Below are 15,791 nucleotides of genomic sequence, written 5' to 3' on the forward strand. Positions count from 1 at the left end.
ACACCATGCACCGTACATGCTGGGAGTTGTAGTTTTGCAACAGCTGGAGGCACACTGGTTGTGAAACACGGAGTTAGGTCACAAACTCAGTGATACATAACCAGTGTGCCTACAGTTGTTGCAAAACTACAACTCTCAGCAGTCACCGACAGCCAACGGGTATGCTGGGAGTTGTAGTTATGCAACAGCTGGATGTCCCCCCCAATGTGAACGTACAGGGTACACTCACATGGGCGGAGGATTACAGTAAGTATCGGGCTGCAAGTTTGAGCTGCTGCAAACTTTCTGCTGCAGCTCAAACTGCCAGCGAGAAACTACTGTGAACCCCCGCCCGTGTGACTGTACCCTAAAAACACTACACTAGCACAAAAAATAAAATAAAAAGTAAAAAACACTACATATACACATACCCCTACACAGCCCCCCTCCCCAATAAAAATGAAAAACGTCTGGTACGCCACTGTTTCCAAAACGGAGCCTCCAGCTGTTGCAAAACAACTCCCAGTAGTTGTCGGACAGCCGTTGACTGTCCAGGCATGCTGGGAGTTTAGCAACAGCTGGAGGCACCCTGTTTGGGAATCACTGGCGTAGAATACCCCTATGTCCACCCCTATGCAAGTCCCTAATTTAGGCCTCAAATGCGCATGGCGCTCTCACTTTGGAGCCCTGTCGTATTTCAAGGCAACAGTTTAGGGCCACATATGGGGTATCGCCGTACTCGGGAGAAATTGTGTTAAAAATTTTGGGGGGTATTTTCAGCTTTTACCCTTTTTAAAAATGTAAAATTTTTGGGAAAACAAGCATTTTAGGTAAAAAAAAATTTTTTTTTTACATATGCAAAAGTCGTGAAACACCTGTGGGGTATAAAGGTTCACTTAACCCCTTGTTACGTTCCCCGAGGGGTCTAGTTTCCAAAATGATATGCCATGTGGTTTTTTTTTTGCTGTTCTGGCACCATAGGGGCTTCCTAAATGCGGCATGCCCCCAGAGCAAAATTTGCTTTCAAAAAGCCAAATGTGACTCCTTCTCTTCTGAGACCTGTAGTGCGCCAGCAGAGCACTTTTCACCCCCATATGGGGTGTTTTCTGAATCGGGAGAAATTGGGCTTCAAATTTTTAGGGGTATTTTCTGCTATTACCCTTTTTAAAAATTAAAAATTTTTGGGAAAACAAGCATTTTAGGTAAAAAAAAATATTTTTTTTTTTACATTTGCAAAAGTCGTGAAACACCTGTGGGGTATTAAGGTTCACTTTATCCCATGTTACATTCCCCGAGGGGTCTAGTTTCCAAAATGGTATGCCATGTGCTTTTTTTTTTTGCTGTTCTGGCACCATAAGGGCTTCCTAAAGGTGACATGCCCCCCAAAAACCATTTCAGAAAAACGTACTCTCCAAAATCCCCTTGTCGCTCCTTCCATTCTGAACCCTCTACTGCGCCCGCCGAACAATTTACATAGACATATGAGGTATATGCTTACTCAAGAGAAATTGGGCTACAAATACAAGTAAAAATTTTGTCCTTTTACCCCTTGTAAAAATTCAAAAATTGGGTCTACAAGAACATGTAAGTGTAAAAAATGAAGATTGTGAATTTTCTCCTTCACTTTGCTGCTATTCGTGTGAAACACCTAAAGGGTTAAAACGCTGACTGAATGTCATTTTGAATACTTTGGGGGGTGTAGTTTTTATAATGGGGTCATTTATGGGGTATTTCTAATATGAAGACCCTTCAAATCATCTTCAAACCTGAACTGGTCCCTGAAAAATAGTGAGTTTGAAAATTTTGTGAAAAATCGGAAAATTGCTGCTGACCGTTGAAGCCCTCTGGTGTCTTCCAAAAGTAAAAACACGTCAATTTTATGATGCAAACATAAAGTAGACATATTTTATATGTGAACCAAACAAAAATGTATTCGTAATATCCATTTTCCTTACAAGCAGAGAGCTTCAAAGTTAGAAAAATGCAAAATTTTCAAAATTTTCATCAAATTTACGGATTTTTCACCAAGAAAGGATGCAAGTATCGACAAAAATTTACCACTATGTTAAAGTAGAATATGTCACGAAAAAACAATCTCGGAATCAGAATGATAACTAAAAGCATCCCAGAGTTATTAATGTTTAAAGTGACAGTGGTCAAATGTGCAAAAAACGCTCCGGTCCTTAAGGCCAAAATGGGCTCCGTCCTGAAGGGGTTAAGATACCCATTTACTGCATCTAGTTCTGGTAGACTCAAGCAATGCTACCATATAAGGGTTCAGACGAGTGGATTTTCCGCACGTATTTCGCTGCGGATCTGCCGCTGAAGGATCTCTATATGCTGCCTTTACATGTGCCTGCTTGGAGCGGTAATAGGCCGCTACGAGCAGACACACTGCGATGTGCGATGGTGGCAGCTTTCGGCCTAGCTCATTGAGCAGGGGGAGCGGCCGCTATGTGTGCGAGTACACCGCGCATGCACAGCGAAGGCGTATTGCCGCTCCGAGCAGGCACATGTAAAGGCAGCATACAGAGGTCCTTTAGCGGTGGATCTGCAGCCTAAAATACGCTGTAAATCCGCACGTCTGAACGTACCCTAATACAGTGTAAATGCCTGGTTGGCTTTGTCATCCTCCAGCAAATTCAGCTGTATGCCTGGGTTTTCCGAAGCCAGACACATTACACCGGCTGCATCGAATGTATGAAATATTCCTCTCTGAGGTGACTTTTAAAAGAATTCTGCAAAGCTCCTGGAAATTTTTTATATATTTTGCAATATTAGATTTACTATGTCCTTCATGTACATAAGGAGCCTAAGTGTCACCACAATGGTATACACCCATACAGTGAGATACTTCATGTTATGCCTGTGGTTTAACCATTATAAAACCCAGTGTTTCCCAACCAGGGTGCCTCCAGCTGTTGCAAAACTACAACTCCCAGCATGCCCGGACAGCCTTCGGCTGTCCGGGCATGCTGGGAGTTGTAGTTTTGCAACAGCTGGAGGCACCCTGGTTGGGAAACCCTGATCAAACCTTTTATGAGCAAAGATACAAAATACATCTATACGTTACCTCTTGTGCCCCATGAGCAACAAGTTGTTCCATTAGGATTCTGCGCCGACGCTTCTCCCGCTGCTCACGAGCTAGGGTGTCCTCCTCAACCCTCTTCTGAATTTTCCTGACATAATCTTCAGAACAATCCACCTTTACCAGGGCCGTCCCAATGCTGGCTGCGCCCCTGAGTCTCTCTAAGGTTGGGCTCCTGAAAAACAGTGGTGTTGCCATTTATTACGGAGATGCACAGTCAAAACGGCTGCACCTACCTTTGATGGACTATAATGTAATACTGTTCTGGACATTGGAATTGAATAAATTATAGGCTAGTTATTAGTCAATACTTTATTAGGCCAAAGATTTCAAGCCCAGTGATCACAATGTCCGGCATGATGGTCACAGGACAAAGTGGGGCCCTACAATCTGTCTTATCACAATAAGTACTCACCAAAGTGCAAAAGGGATTAAAGGGGTATTCCAGGGAAAAACTTTTTTTTTTATATCAACTGGCTCCAGAAAATTAAACAGATCTGTAAATTACTTCTATTAAAAAATCTTAATCCTTCCAATAATTATCAGCTGCTGAAGTTGAGTTGTTCATTTGTGTCTGGCAATAGTGCTCTTTGCTGACATCTCTGCTTGTCTTGGGAACTGCACAGAGTAGAAGAGGTTTGCTATGGGGATTTGCTTCTTCTCTGGACGGTTCCTGAGACACGTGTCATCAGGGAGCACTTAGACAGAAAAGAACAACTCAACTTCAGCAGCTCATAAGTACTGAAATTATGAAGATTTTTTAAATAGAAGTAATTTGCAAATCTGTTTAACTTTCTGGAGCCAGTTGATCCAAAAAAGTTTTATCCTGGATAACCCCTTTAAGGCAGTTCTCATTCAGTGACTGTTATTTCTGTCAGCCCCACAGAGATTAAAGGGTTACTCCAGTGGAAAACTTTTTTTTTATTTTTTTTTTAAATTAACCAGGTCCAGAAAGTTAAACAGATTTGTAAATTACTTCTATAAAAAAAATCTTAATCCTTCCAGTATTTATTAGCTGCTGTATACTACAGAGGAAATTCTTTTCTTTTTGGATTTCTTTCCTGTCTGACTACAGTGCTCTCTGCTGACACCTCTGTCCAGGTCAGGAACTGTCCAGAGCAGGAGAGGTTTGCTATGGGGATTTTCTCCTGCTCTGGACAGTTCCTGACATGGACAGAGGTGTCAGCAGAGAGCACTGTAGTCAGACAGGAAAGAAATCCAAAAAGAAAATATTTTCCTCTGTAGTATACAGCAGCTGATAAGTACTGGAAGGATTAAGATTTTTTAATAGAAGTAATTTACAAATCTGTTTAACTTTTTGGCACCAGTTGGATAAAATAAAAAGTTTTCCACCGGAGTACCTCTGTAAATGAAGCAGTACGGCACATGTTCAATGAACGCCTCAAACCCCTCTTCACCATAGTCATGTGATGAGGAGAAATGGAGGACTTATTAGTGATCTTAGGGATCTCTGTAGTTGATCTGCACATACGTGTTACATGTAGAATGTGGGAAAGCCCCTTTTAAAGAGAACCTGTCACCTGTTATGCTACCCAACAGCGGGTAGCATGAAACAGGAGCAGCATACTGGGTCCTAGAACACTACAATTTACTCTGAAACGCTGGGGAGTTTCAAAGAAATCATAGTTTAAAACAACTTCCAGGTCAGGATTACATAGTGACACCTCTCTCCCTATGGCTATGTTCACACGGCATATCTGTGTGGAATTCCGCATGAATATTCTGCAAGGACATTCTGCAGCAGCAGAGTCCCATTGATTTTAGTGTAATTGTGCTGCGCTGTTCACATGGCATAATTTCCACAGCAGCAGAAACCTGTCCAATGTTTTTGTGGATTGCAGTCTAAGAGACGGTGCATTTCTAAGCAGTCCTAGCGCCTGCATGTTCTGTTGGTGCTCCGCTGTCTGTGGAATGTACGCACGGAAATCTTCTCTGCGGACAATCCACACTGTGAACATCTGTTCCTATCTGTGTATAATTGCACCAATGACAAGTTACCCAGGTCCCAGAGGCTTTGTTTAATCTATGATTTCTCTGAAAGGACCAAGTGATTCAAAGTACATCATAGTATTCTGGGACTCCGCTACCTGCACCTGTTTCATGCTGCCTGTTGTTTGGGCAGCATAGAACAGGTGACAGAATCACTTTAAACAGCTGTAAGGGTCTATTCACACGGCAGAATCTCAGCATGCAGAATTCCGCACAGATTCCGCATGCGGATTCTGCCTCAAATTGAAGCCCAATAGACTTCTATCGGATTCCGCACTCCCATTCACACTTCTGAATTTACGCATGCGGATTCCGCGCCAATTCCTCACAAGCCAGAAACCACCCAAATGAATGCGGAAGCGGAATTGGTGCGGATGTGCGAAAATTCTGCCCTTGTGAATAGACCCTTAAGCCACATTCACACTTACAGATCCGCAGCGTATTTTACAATGGACCCCTACATTGTCCCTCCATCTGTACCTGCTCAAAGCAGCACTCCAAAGTATACTCGCACACATTGGGGCTGCTCTCGGCCTAGCTCAGGGTGCAGGGGGAGCGGCCGCAATGTGTGTGAGTATACTGCGCATGAGCGCGGTGACTCACACATCGCAGCATTTCTGATCGTATCGGCGGATCGCTGCTACCAACAGGCACAGTTTGAGGCACAATGTAGGGGTCCATTGTCGAGGGATCCGCAGCATCAAAATACGCTCCGGATCTGTCCATGTAAACGAGCCCTTAGTGTAAGGGCACACAAGCATATTTTCTGCTGCAGATCTGCTGTAGGGGATTTTGCTACCTATTGAAATCTATGGGCAGCAAATCTGCAGCAAAAATATGATAGCTACAAGAGTACAGCTGTTGTGTTCATGCAATCTCCGTGACCTACACGTATGGCACTATGAAGGAATTATATCCTACCAATGAATTACATGTTTGTCAATGAGCATTAAAGGGGTACTCCGCTGCTCAGCGTTTGGAACAAACTGTTTCGAATGCTGGAGCGGGCGCCGGGAGCTCGTGACATCATAGCCCAGCCCCCTCAATGCAAGTCTATGGGAGGGGGCGTGACGGCCGTCACGCCCCCTCCCATAGACTTGCATTGAGGCGGCTGGGCTATGATGTCACGGGTTCCCGGCGCCCGCTCCAGCATTCGGAACAGTTTTTTTCCGAACGCTGAGCAGTGGAGTACCCCTTTAAGAGATTAATAAAAGTAAGTCCAAAAGGCTGTGGCCACCAAGAATTAGAGAAAAAACAGAGTATTAAAGGGAACCAATCATCAGATTTTACCCTATATAACGCTTGGCAAAGCGTTATATAGGGTAAAATCTTTATTTTCACCATTCCCGGGGGACGCTCCTACCCCCAGGGATGGTGAAGATATGAAGTTATAAACTAGTCCCCGCCGCCGCCGTAAGTAGTCACCTGGGCGGGGAGCTCTTCTCACCTACTCCCGTTCTTCGGCCGGGAGCGACGCCCCCTCCGCTTGATTGACGGGCCGTGTCATCACTCTACTCCGTCTGTTCAGTGAGCGGAACAATGACGCGGCCAATCAATCAAGCGGAGGGGGCGTCGCTCCCGGCCGAAGAACGGGAGTAGGTGAGAAGAGCTCCCCGCCCAGGTGACTACTTACGGCGGCGGCGGGGACTAGTTTATAACTTCTATCTTCACCATCCCTGGGGGCAGGATCGTCCCCCGGGAATGGTGAAAATAAAGATTTTACCCTATATAACGCTTTGCCAAGCGTTATATAGGGTAAAATCTGATGATTGGTTCCCTTTAATGGAGAAGCAGATGCAACAGCGCATGTAGATTGCTATAATTATGAGGGGAGACCAAACAAATCATATAGGCCTGTAAAAGCCAAAACAACAACAGCAACACCATGAAAAAAGCTCAGATAAACACATAGGGGGATATTTATGAAACTTTGTGCCTGGCGTATATTGATATATAGTTGTAAATATTTGCCCAAACACATGGTTTTCGCACAATATTGTGATTCTTCACAGATCTCTGCTGTGCCCATCAAGTAATTGGCACAGAGGGGGTGTGGTTTTGTGAAAAGGGGGCGTGCCCACCCACCCTCCTGCAGTGAATTTACTAGCAGGTGTAAATTATATCTGAAATCTACACCAGATCATAGATGATGTTGTAGATTTCTGGGGCTTCCGCATAGAACAGTCTGTCAAGTTATCAACAAGCATGTGTTCCTACAACTGTGGGGGTTTAATTAGCGAATACACCCCAATGAATTACCTGCCATTTGGGGTGACACTGTCCTTTTTCACCGACTTCTCAAATTTTGTTAATTCACTATAAACCTCCTAGGAAAACATAACATAACATTGTTAATGTTGAATAAATTAGTTACAAGGTAACAAATGAAAAGCCAACACAGAAAACCCTAGTTTTAAAGCTGGACAGTATCAACCAGGTTAAAGGGGTACTCCGGTGCTCCAGCGTTCTGAACACTCTGTTCAGAACGCTAAGAGCCTGAGGCCATGATCGTGATGTCACATCCACGCCCCTCGTGTCATGGCGCCACGCCCCCTACATTCATGTCTATGGTAGGGGCATGTCGGCTTACACGCCCCCTCCCATAGACATGAATGGAGGGGACGTGGTGTCACGTAACAAGGGGGTGTGGCTGTGACGTCATGACCACTGCCGCAGGAACCTGGTGTTTGTTTAGAACGCCGGGTGCTGCGGCGGGACCCCCGGCGATCAAAAATCTTATCCCCTATCATTTGGATAGGGGATAAGATGTCTAGCAGTGGAATACCCCTTTAAGGGTGTGCAGGATGCACAGAATTTGAAGCTCCAGACTTTATGCTGCAAATTTCAATGTAAACTAAATAACAGAATGCAGCATCAAATCTGAAACTTCAAATCCTGCGCATCAAATATGTAAATATGCGCAGGATACTGTATGTGTGCATAGACCATAAAGGTTTTTTTTTCAAGAATGAAAGAAAGTTACAACTAATTGATCAGTGCAAATCCCAGGTCACAAGAAAGGAGGTCAAGTGTCCCCCCTGGCGAATGAGGTGGCAGAGTGAATGTTTTCTGGGTGTTTCTGAACAAATAGTGTTGTAGAAATTCTGCTAAGAAAATAGAAGTTACTTTCCTGCTGCTCTCTTCAGGTAGTGAATGGTTAAGGGGGTGGGGTGTCGCTAAGGGGTGGAGCTTAAAAACCTTTTGTGTCCTAACACAGAAGGGCAGAGGGGGGATGCTCCTGCTGAAGCCAACCTTATTAAAGCCAGAAAAGGACTGTAAAGAGGAGAAGGAGGACTTGGCTGATTTTCTCGGACTCATAGAGAATATTTCCATATATATTTTCAGTTTTAACTGTAATATGAAATAAGGAGTGAATGAATGAAGGAGATTAAAAGTGATGGAAAGTGATGGAACATTTTTTGTGAATCCTTTCATGGAGTATTAAAAAAAAAAAATATATATATATATATATATATGTTTTTGATACCAGACAATCCCACAGACCTGTACGTTTACAATGGGCAATTTGTGAAAAGGGTCCCCTGGCAATAAACTGATCTCAAGGTATCCTACTGCTATTTTGCTATTGAAAAAAGACCAGCGTCCATCAAGTTCAACCTATATCCCTACTGAGTCCCTACTGAGTTGATCCAGAGGAAGGCAAAAAACCCTCATACTAGAGGTAAAAATTCCTTCCTTACTCCAAATATGGCATCAGAATAAATCCTTGGATCATCGTTCCATATAGCCGGACTCCCTTGATAAAGTCAGAAGTCGGGGGGCGGATGGCTAGTGATTTATTTTAAGCAGCGACCATAAAGCCAGTATAGATAGAAAGACATATATGAGTCCACAGCTAAAAGCCATATGAAAGAGTGAAAGGCTGACATATTAGTGGACTCATAGATACAATAAGCTGAGCAATGGTCGTGTTTTTAAATGTGCACCAAAGACTAATGTTGTTTTCTATTTGTTTCATTTTAAGAGTTATAATAAAACATTGAAGTTTTAAATGGGGGGGGGGGGGGGGGGGATTTCTAGTTTTAGGGTTAACCCCTTTGGGGGAGCACCCCTAAAAGTTGTTGTTTGCATATTTTGCCCTGGAATCCCCGGGGGATTTGTTGTTTATATGGATCAACGTTCTGTCCCTATAAATCTAGTATACATAACCTGTAATGTTATTACTCTCCAAAAATGCATCCAGACCCCTTTTAAATTATTTTCCAGAGTTCACCATGACCACCTCCTCAGGCAGAGAATTCCACAGTCTCACTGCTCTTACAGTAAGGAACCCCCGTCTGTGCTGGTGTAGAAACCTTCTTTCCTCTGGACGTAGAGGATGCCCCCTTGTTATAGATACAGTCCTGGGTATAAATAGATCATGTGAGAGATCTCTGTACTGTCCCCTGATATATTTATACATAGTTATTAGGTCTCCCCTAAGCCTTCTTTTTTTCTAAACTAAATAACCCTAATTCTGATAATCTTTCTGGGTACTGTAGTCCTCCCATTCCCCATATTACCCTGGCTGCCAGTCTTTGAACCCTCTCCAGCTCCGCTATATCTTTATTGTACACTGGTGCCCAGTACTATACACAGTATTCTATGTGTGGTCTGACCAGTACTGTACACAGTATTCCATGTGGGGTATGACCAGTACTGTACACAGTATTCTATGTGTGGTCTGACCAGTACTGTACACAGTATTCTATGTGTGATCTGACCAGTACTGTACACAGTATTCTATGTGTGGTCTGACCAGTACTGTACACAGTATTCCATGTGGGGTATGACCAGTACTGTACACAGTATTCTATGTGTGGTCTGACCAGTACTGTACACAGTATTCCATGTGTGTCTGACTAGTGATTTGTACAGCCGTAGAATTATTTCCTTGTCGTGGGCATCTATACCGCTATTGATGCCCCCCATGATTTTATTTGCCTTGGCAGCAGCTGCCTGACACTGGTCACTACAGCTAAATTTACTGTTAACTAAGACCCCAGAGTCCTTTTCCATGTCAGTCGCCCCAAGTGTTCTCCCATTTAATACATCATCCCAGCCCGGATTTTTCCACAAGGGTTTCCTCTGCAAAGCCAACACAAGCAGAATATAGTATTGCACGCTGGACATTGAAATCAGTCCCCTGCCTGTGCCATGCCTAGTTATCTAAAAGGTAGATGCTCTTTGCAGTCATTCTCCACTCTGGCTAATAGATGAAGTCCTAAAAAAGTGACCCCTCTGTTTACTCAGAACACCCTACAATAGTTCAGCATCATTTGTTCTGTATAGTTGGAGTTTGTGTCCGCCAGTCCACTGTTCCCCCATTCAGAGCTGGTAATGTGAAATCAGAAGCTGGTAGAGTTACAGGTTCAAATCTATTATGTCCTCAGTCTTTGCAACACCAAACTGTTACTATATATATATGCAATGGGCACAGAATCCTGCCTATGCAACCAACCTCTGCTTCCTTCTTTCTTTTCTGAATTTTCTGCGCCTCAATGGCCTTTAATGTGCGGTTTGGTGGTGGTTTAGGAATCTGCACAATTGCTGCTTGAATTCTGGCCATGATTTCATTTTGTCTCCTTCTTGCTCGACGAAGCTGTAAAACAAATATATATGTCAGAGCCCACTGAGTTAACATTGAAGGGGTTATTCAGGATTATAAAAACAAAGCTGATAATATCTAAAAAAAAAAATACAGCACCACCACTGTACTCAGGTTGTATACAGTATTGCAGTCTCAACATGTGCTGACAGTCTCTAAAAGCAGAAAGTTCCCATCCCTCTTTCCCCTCTTCCCTCCTGTGACGTGACGTCACAGCTTACAAGGGAGAGAGAACAGCTGAAATGGAAGATCTCTGCACTTTGGCTAATAACCTTTTATTAGTGAGTTGCTTTATTATACTTTTTGATACCATATACCATACACTTGGACAATCCCTTTAAAATTAAAAGGAGTTATTCTGGGGAGTTATTCTTTAGATCTGTGACTTCATACAATCCTGTATCTGAGCTCTACAGGCAGTTCATGGCTTGTTATTTGCTCCGTCTTGGCAAAATACAGTCAAGGTTCATCACACGGGGGCGTGAAAAAAAAAAATTATAACTACTTGTCCAAGGGACTAAAACGGAACACAATCTACTTGTCCCCCATGACGATCCACTTGTCCTGGGACATAAAATAATTCCAACCAAAATAGTCTGTAAATAAGGTCTTTATTTAATAGAAACTTAATAGGCAGACCAGTATGTCACCCCATTAGGTGGATAGGGCCCCTGATAAGTCTGCCCCATTAAAAAGGTAGTCCCCCCTTCAGGTAGGTATGTCCCTTTATCAGGTAGGTACATCCCCTCATCATGTAGGCAAGCATGAAAGGCTCCCCTAGTATGTAAATAGCGCCCCAGATATATATGTCCCCCCAGTTGGTAAAAAGTTAGGGCTCCCAGACAGAGCCCCAGATAGAAATGACCCCTATTAGGTAGACATGCCCCAGATAGATATGACCCCCATCAGGTAGGCAGGTAGGGCTCCCATTTAAACAATTATACTCCCTAAGTCAGAGCTTTCCAAACTTTTCATGGTGACGCCCTTACATAGTTTGATGACACACTCCTTGCTACACTGCCAATTGAATGCATCGCATTGCGAGTCGACAATGCACAACATAGTACGAGTAACAGCATTAGAAAAGCTGCTACCATCCTGTGCCAGTTCATTCCCCCCTTTATCACACCCAGTGCCATTATATTCCCCCTTCTCTAATGCTCCCTGTGCCATTATATTTCAGCCTCCCCTCCCCCTGTGCCATTATATTTCAGCCCCCCCTCCACCTTTGCCATTATATTTCAGTGCCCCCATGCCATTATTTCATCCCCGTGCCATTATAATTCAGCCCCCCCTCCCCTCCTTTGCCACATCATTCACTGATTCACCAAACCCCCTCCCCTGCTTTTACCTGTCCTCCGTCACCATTTGCACTCCGGCAGGCTCAAGGGGTTGGTGGTTATGCTGCTGGACCCCATCCTCAGTCCTGACAGAGGTGCATGCGATGTGTGACATCATCGCACATGCCTACGCCGGGACGCAGACGTCCTGCACGGCTCCCTATAGGCTGCAGTCTCTAGAAGTTTAGTGACGGGGCGAGAATGATTCACCCATTATATGTGAATTCCTCAGGCATTTAGCCCTGCTTGCCCGAAGCAGGGCTAAATGCCTGAAGAATTCACCTGCCAAGCGCCCGCAACTGCATGTCCCGGGCGTCGGGCGATACAATTTCCACATCCCTGATGACTGTATGTAGATTTACCATTTGTTTCATCATATTTCGTGTTCCGCCACCACAGTTTTTAATTTGTCCAATATGTTTATGGGTTTTATGGCATTCTATGGATTGTATATGAGAAAGAGAAAATACAATAAAATAAAAACTAAATATAAAATAAAATAAAATCTATAGGATATTTTGTGTAATTTTGTCTGGATGTGTTCTTTTGGCCATCTTGTCAGGATTATCAAAGTGTGTTTAAAGGGGTACTCCGCCCCTAGACATCTTATCCCCTATCCAAAAGATTGGAGATAAGATGTCTGATCGCTGGTGGTTCGGACGCTCGACCCCCGTGATCTCGGTCCGGCACCCTGGCATTCTGAGCTTTTATGTTAAGAATGCCAGCTGCCCTAGACTGCAGGTGGCCATGGTCATTGCTACCTCTTTCTTAATGTCTATGGGAGGGGGGTGATGGTTGTGGTCGCTCATAATACGGACTGTAGCGGAGTTCCCTCCGTGCAGCAGATTACTTGGGTGCCAGGCCGGAGATCCTGGGGGTCCCTGTGGTTGGAATTCCCATGATTTGACATTTTACTCCTATACTTTGGATTAGGGATATGATGTCTAGGGGCGGAGTACCCCTTTAAATTCAGAGATCTGTGTATTTCTTGATTATAATGTTATATTCCATCTATGATTAAGTGACGATGTAGGGGCCGGGTATACCACCCCACATATTGTTGTTTATACCAGCACTCTATCAGATATAGAATATCGTATAATATAGATGGATGGACAGTTTATATAATATTTAATGGAGAACATTTCACCCGACACATGAGAATGAAAATTGCCAACTGTGTCCTGTATCATTTGGTAGTATATCCTTAAAGCTAATGTTTTGTAGACAGATGGATACCATGCAGCATTGGGCACCATAGTCAATAGTCTATAGAGGCGATATGACAGAGGTTCCCATACCCACAGCACCTGTCTCCACATGGCGCTGGGTCACACATGGGGGACGGTGCTGTGGAGAATGAAGTCCAAGAATTCAACACATTAAAGTATGATGAAAAATAAAGTGTCCAAAATATCCACCACCTCTCTGTTCCAAATAAATATGGTGTCATCTATGTATGGTTTAAATAACACTACATTGGATGCCCACCTATGGTGGCTATCAATAAAAAAAATTTCAAAAGCCCCCACATAGACAGTGATGATGATGACCAAAGACGACCATGATGACCAGCCATGGCACTATAGTTCTAGCTGCCTTGGAAAAGCTGAAAATGGACGGTGAGCTGTATTGCTATAGCACGAAAGAAGGACGCATGAAGGAAACAGATGAGTACGGATAAAAGAAACCTCCAGAAGGTCAAATGTCACTGCAGCACTCCACCAATATGGTTACAAAGATACACTTAAAGACTGAGAGAAACAAGATTCTTTGGTTAAATATTATTTACATAAATAAATAAATAAATAAAAGATAAATAAAAAATAAAAAAAATAAATATATATATATATATATATATATATATATATTTATACTTATATCTATCCCTTCACTAACTGAAGTACAAAGTACAGTTGATGACATCACAATGACATCATGAAGGTTCTATTCAGACAGACTCGCTGACTTTCCCTCATTCACTTGCTACTACTTACTCAGGAGAGTTACATGTGAGTGCTCACTTGCGATTTCCGCGATTATATAGAGATTTTTTTCTTCGCATTCTTCATACAATGAAGGCAACAAAGAAGAGAAATCATTTAGAAACAGAAGGAGAGAAGAAGGAGGAGAAAACTGCCATCGAGCAGAGAGATAATGGGCAGGAGACTAAGAAACCAAAAAAGAACAGGTTCTTAGATTACCTGCAAAACCCCGGGACCTGGATGAGAAAAACTTCTGACAAAGAGAAGAGAAGTTTAAGTGAACTCCAAGGACCCAGCAACATTAATGAGATGGACGGCAAAGGTAGGACCTCTTGTAATAACCAGGGACTGGAGAAAGACAAGAAAAGGCCAAGTGTCTTAGCCCGTCTGCAGACGCCATGGAAGTGGCTTGCTGACCTAAAATGGAGAGGATCGTATGTACTCAATGAGGAAACTCCATACATTTCCTTCGTAACAGGTCACAAGGCATCAGCACATGAAGCCAAGAAATGTCCAAGGGTCTCATTAGCCAAGCTACAGGCACCTTGGAAGTGGCTTGCTGATCTAAAATGGAGAGGATCATATGTACTCAATGAGGAAACCCCATACATTTCCTCCGTAAAAGGTCACAAGGCATCAGCACAGGAAGCCAAGAAATGTCCAAGGGTCTCATTAGCCAAGCTACAGGCACCTTGGAAGTGGCTTTCTGATCTAAAATGGAGAGGGTCATATGTGGTCAGAGAGGAAATCCCAGGACCCAGTACATGTAAAGAGCAGGAAAAAGATGATGAGGGGGATGATACCATCCTACAGCCTGGTACGTCATCTAAAACAGTCCCCCTATCACTACACTGCTTCACTTTACACAGTATACTTGGGAAAGGAGGTTATGGCAAAGTCTACTTAGGAAGAGACATCATACGAAAAGAATATGTGGCCATTAAAGAAACAAACAAGAAGTGGTTCACAAGATATGGACACACGTTCATAGAGCGCCATGTCCTCCAACTCTCCCACCAGTGCCCTTATTTAATCCATGGCCTGGCAGCCTTCCAATCACTAAGAAGTGTCTACTATGTTATGGAGGTGGCCACCAGAGGGGATCTGAATGACTTTATCCTAAGGAACAGTCCTCTTGGTGTCAGAACAGCTAAATTTATCACAGCTGAGGTGGTTTGTGGCGTACAGTTCTTACACAGTAAAGACATTGTCCATAGGGACCTCAAACCGGGAAACATTCTCCTAACCCAAGACGGCCACATCAAGATAACAGATTTTGGCCTTGCTGCGAGAGATGTTTTCCTGAAGATCAGAGGTACACCGGGGTACGCAGCCCCAGAACTTGTAAAGAACAAGGCACATGGGAGAGGAGTGGACTACTATTCCATTGGCGTCATCCTCTATAAAATGCTAACTGGACGACTTACAGTTTACATGATGAATGATCATGATGCATTTTACCCATGGTTCCTGACTCCTGACTCCGTAGACATCATAAGAGGACTGCTTTGTAAAGACCAGTTTCAGAGGTTAGGAGTTACATGCAACATCAGGACACATCAGTTTTTTTCAGACATTAACTGGAAAGATGTGGAAGCCAGAAGGATGAGACCACCAGCAAACATGACGGCAGGTCCTGCTATGATTTACCCAAATGCTGAAGAAACTGGGCACCTTGTGGAACAACCATTGGAAATCACAGCTAAAACTCACAAGATCTTTAATGATTTTAGCTTTGTGTGTCCTGCATGGTCGGATTATTATCATCCTGTCATCATTCA

At 43.5% G+C, this 15,791-nt stretch overlaps 1 protein-coding gene across 2 annotated transcripts in view; it reads right to left on the reverse strand.

The window, feature by feature from the left end:
• The window catches only part of SPEF2 (sperm flagellar 2), a 208,053-nt gene that overhangs the window by 155,407 nt on the left and 36,855 nt on the right, over positions 1 to 15,791 (reverse strand). For both annotated transcript variants that reach the window (XM_056546664.1, XM_056546656.1), the window contains exons 5-7: positions 10,539 to 10,679; positions 7,337 to 7,404; positions 3,053 to 3,242 (exon numbers count right to left, since the gene is read on the reverse strand). In XM_056546664.1, coding sequence (XP_056402639.1) covers positions 3,053 to 3,242; positions 7,337 to 7,404; positions 10,539 to 10,679 — 399 coding nt within the window. The remainder of the gene's footprint in view (positions 1 to 3,052; positions 3,243 to 7,336; positions 7,405 to 10,538; positions 10,680 to 15,791) is intronic.

The sequence above is a fragment of the Hyla sarda genome, chromosome 1 (assembly GCF_029499605.1).
Source record: "Hyla sarda isolate aHylSar1 chromosome 1, aHylSar1.hap1, whole genome shotgun sequence".
Classification (NCBI taxonomy): Eukaryota; Metazoa; Chordata; class Amphibia; order Anura; family Hylidae; genus Hyla; species Hyla sarda.